Source organism: Pseudochaenichthys georgianus, unplaced genomic scaffold (genome assembly GCF_902827115.2).
Source record: "Pseudochaenichthys georgianus unplaced genomic scaffold, fPseGeo1.2 scaffold_865_arrow_ctg1, whole genome shotgun sequence".
Classification (NCBI taxonomy): Eukaryota; Metazoa; Chordata; class Actinopteri; order Perciformes; family Channichthyidae; genus Pseudochaenichthys; species Pseudochaenichthys georgianus.
In genome coordinates, this window is record NW_027263406.1 from 37,501 (window position 1) to 40,005 (window position 2,505).

The 2,505-nt window shown below is 43.2% G+C and overlaps 1 protein-coding gene across 1 annotated transcript in view; it reads right to left on the reverse strand.

The window, feature by feature from the left end:
- The window catches only part of LOC117444639 (centrosome and spindle pole-associated protein 1-like), a 52,441-nt gene that overhangs the window by 27,079 nt on the left and 22,857 nt on the right, over nucleotides 1–2,505 (reverse strand). The window contains exons 13-15 of the mRNA XM_071202763.1: nucleotides 1,104–1,251; nucleotides 577–723; nucleotides 418–488 (exon numbers count right to left, since the gene is read on the reverse strand). Coding sequence (XP_071058864.1) covers nucleotides 418–488; nucleotides 577–723; nucleotides 1,104–1,251 — 366 coding nt within the window. The remainder of the gene's footprint in view (nucleotides 1–417; nucleotides 489–576; nucleotides 724–1,103; nucleotides 1,252–2,505) is intronic.

Genomic DNA, 2,505 nt, shown 5'->3' on the forward strand with positions numbered 1-2,505 from the left:
GCTGATGTGAGTAGCATAGCATATAGCATACAGCATGTTGCTGATGTGAGTAGCATAGCATATAGCATACAGCATGTTGCTGATGTGAGTAGCATAGCATATAGCATACAGCATGTTGCTGATGTGAGTAGCATAGCATATAGCATACAGCATGTTGCTGATGTGAGTAGTATAGCATATAGCATACAGCATGTTGTTGATGTGAGTAGCATAGCATATAGCATACAGCATGTTGCTGATGTGAGTAGTATAGCATATAGCGTACAGCATGTTGCTGATGTGAGTAGCATAGCATATAGCATACAGCATGTTGCTGATGTGAGTAGTATAGCATACAGCATGTTGCTGATGTGAGTAGTATAGCATATAGCATACAGCATGTTGCTGATGTGAGTATCGAGGGTCTTCATCTCCTACCTGCTGAATCAGCTCCTCCTTGTATCTGTCCTGAATGTGGAGCTTCTCTGGAGTCGGGTGATCGCTCATACCTGGAGAACAGGTGACACGTGAGCTTTAGATGAAGCTACTGAATCAACGCATGGAGAAGAGCACACATTCCCGCGGGGACACTGAGACCTGAGAGCCGACGTCTGGCTGGAGGTTGGGGTTCGGCCGGAGCAGAAGCGTCTCCTTGCTCCATCAGGAAACTCTGCGCGTGTCCACTCTCCCTGCAGTCAGGACTCCTGCAGCCCTCCTGGGCTCTGTGCATGTGCTTCAGGTCACCTGGCGACATCGAACACTTTATAATGACTTCATGGTTAAAGTCTTTATTATTATCCCGCATCAACAAGTCTCCTTAGGCTGGAACTCTCTGGTAGCTTTTATATTCAATCTCATATTTAATAATCCAGCTCTTGCCCAATTCATGTTTACATGCTTACATTGTGTTACTGTAAATGTGTATTTCCACATGTATATTCTTCACTTTTTTCATTTCTATTTGAGACGTTTACCTCTTTGGATTGTTTATTTCCAGTCTTTAAAGTCTCTATTGTCAACGCCTTGTGTTTCGATGCTGCTGGAAGGCTGCTCGGACCTCAGGTCCAGCAGACCTCACAAGCTGGAGACTAACCTATAGACATAGGAAGGGTAAGGTGACTTACTGACGACGTTTCCGTTCTGGTCTTTGATTGGTGCTCCTGCTCCACTCCTCCCCCAGGGGTTGAAGGCCATCCTCTCCGCCTCGATCTTGGCTTCGTATCGCTCCTTCTCCTCTTTCTCTCTCCTTTTCTGATCCTCTCTTTCTCTGATCTGGACACGAGACACAGCAGGATGTTCTGAGACCTCTGCATCCTCAGAGTGTGGCTCTTAAAAAACTCTCCTTGATTATCGCTAATGTGCAGAAGTGGGAAGTAGTGGAGTACAAATACTTTAATACGTTAAGTACATGTTTCTGGTTTCAGTACTTTACTCCACTTCTTATCTTTCTGAAGACTTTAACTTCTTACACTTTGATTGTTCTGGTTCCTTTAGTCTGAATGTGTGTCTGGGGCGTGGTCATTATTCTGTAGAGTCACTGCGTGCCTATTGGTTGGAACACGATCCGTGTATCCATCACTTCCTGGTCTTCTCTAAAGAAGAGGGACCAATGGAAACGTTGTCATGTTGCCGTTGGTCACCATGGAAACATTCATTAGCTAACAATGACATTATTGTTCTATTGATATAAAGGGAGGTCAGGTACTCTTTAAAGCAGCTGCTAGCTATGGGTACTTTTTACTGAAGCACACTTCAAAGCCTCTTTACTTTGACTTGAGTAAAGAAGTTTAGTCAGTACTTCTACTTTCACCAGAGTATTTTTAAACACCGAGTATCTGTACTTCTACTTCGAGTAAAGGATGTGTGTACTTCTACTTGAGTAAAGGATGTGTGTACTTCTACTTGAGTAAAGGATGTGTTGTACTTCTACTTGAGTAAAGGATGTGTGTACTTCTACTTGAGTAAGGAGTGTGTGTACTTCTAACTTGAGGAAGGATGTGTACTTCTACTTGAGTAAAGGATGTGTGTACTTCTACTTGAGTAAAAGGATGTGTGTACTTCTACTTGAGTAAAGGATGTGTGTATTCCCTTGAGGAAAGGATGTGGTGTACTTCTACTTGAGGAAAGGATGTGGTGTACTTCTACTTGAGGAAAGGATGTGTGTACTTCTACTTGAGGAAAGGGTGTGTGTACTTCTCCTTGAGGAAAGGATGTGTGTACTCTACTTGAGGAAGGGTGTGTGTACTTCTCCTTGAGGAAAGGATGGTACTTCTACTTGAGGAAAGGATGTGTGTACTTCTACTTGAGGAAAGGATGTGTGTATTCTACTTGAGAAAGGATGTGTGTACTTCTCTTGAGAGGAAAGGATGTGTGTACTTCTACTTGAGGAAAGGGGTGTGTACTTCTCCTTGAGGAAAGGATGTGTGTACTTCTACTTGAGGAAAGTGTGTGTACTTCTACTTGAGGAAAGGATGTGTGTACTTCTACTTGAGGAAAGGATGTGTGTACTTCTATTGAGGAAAGGAT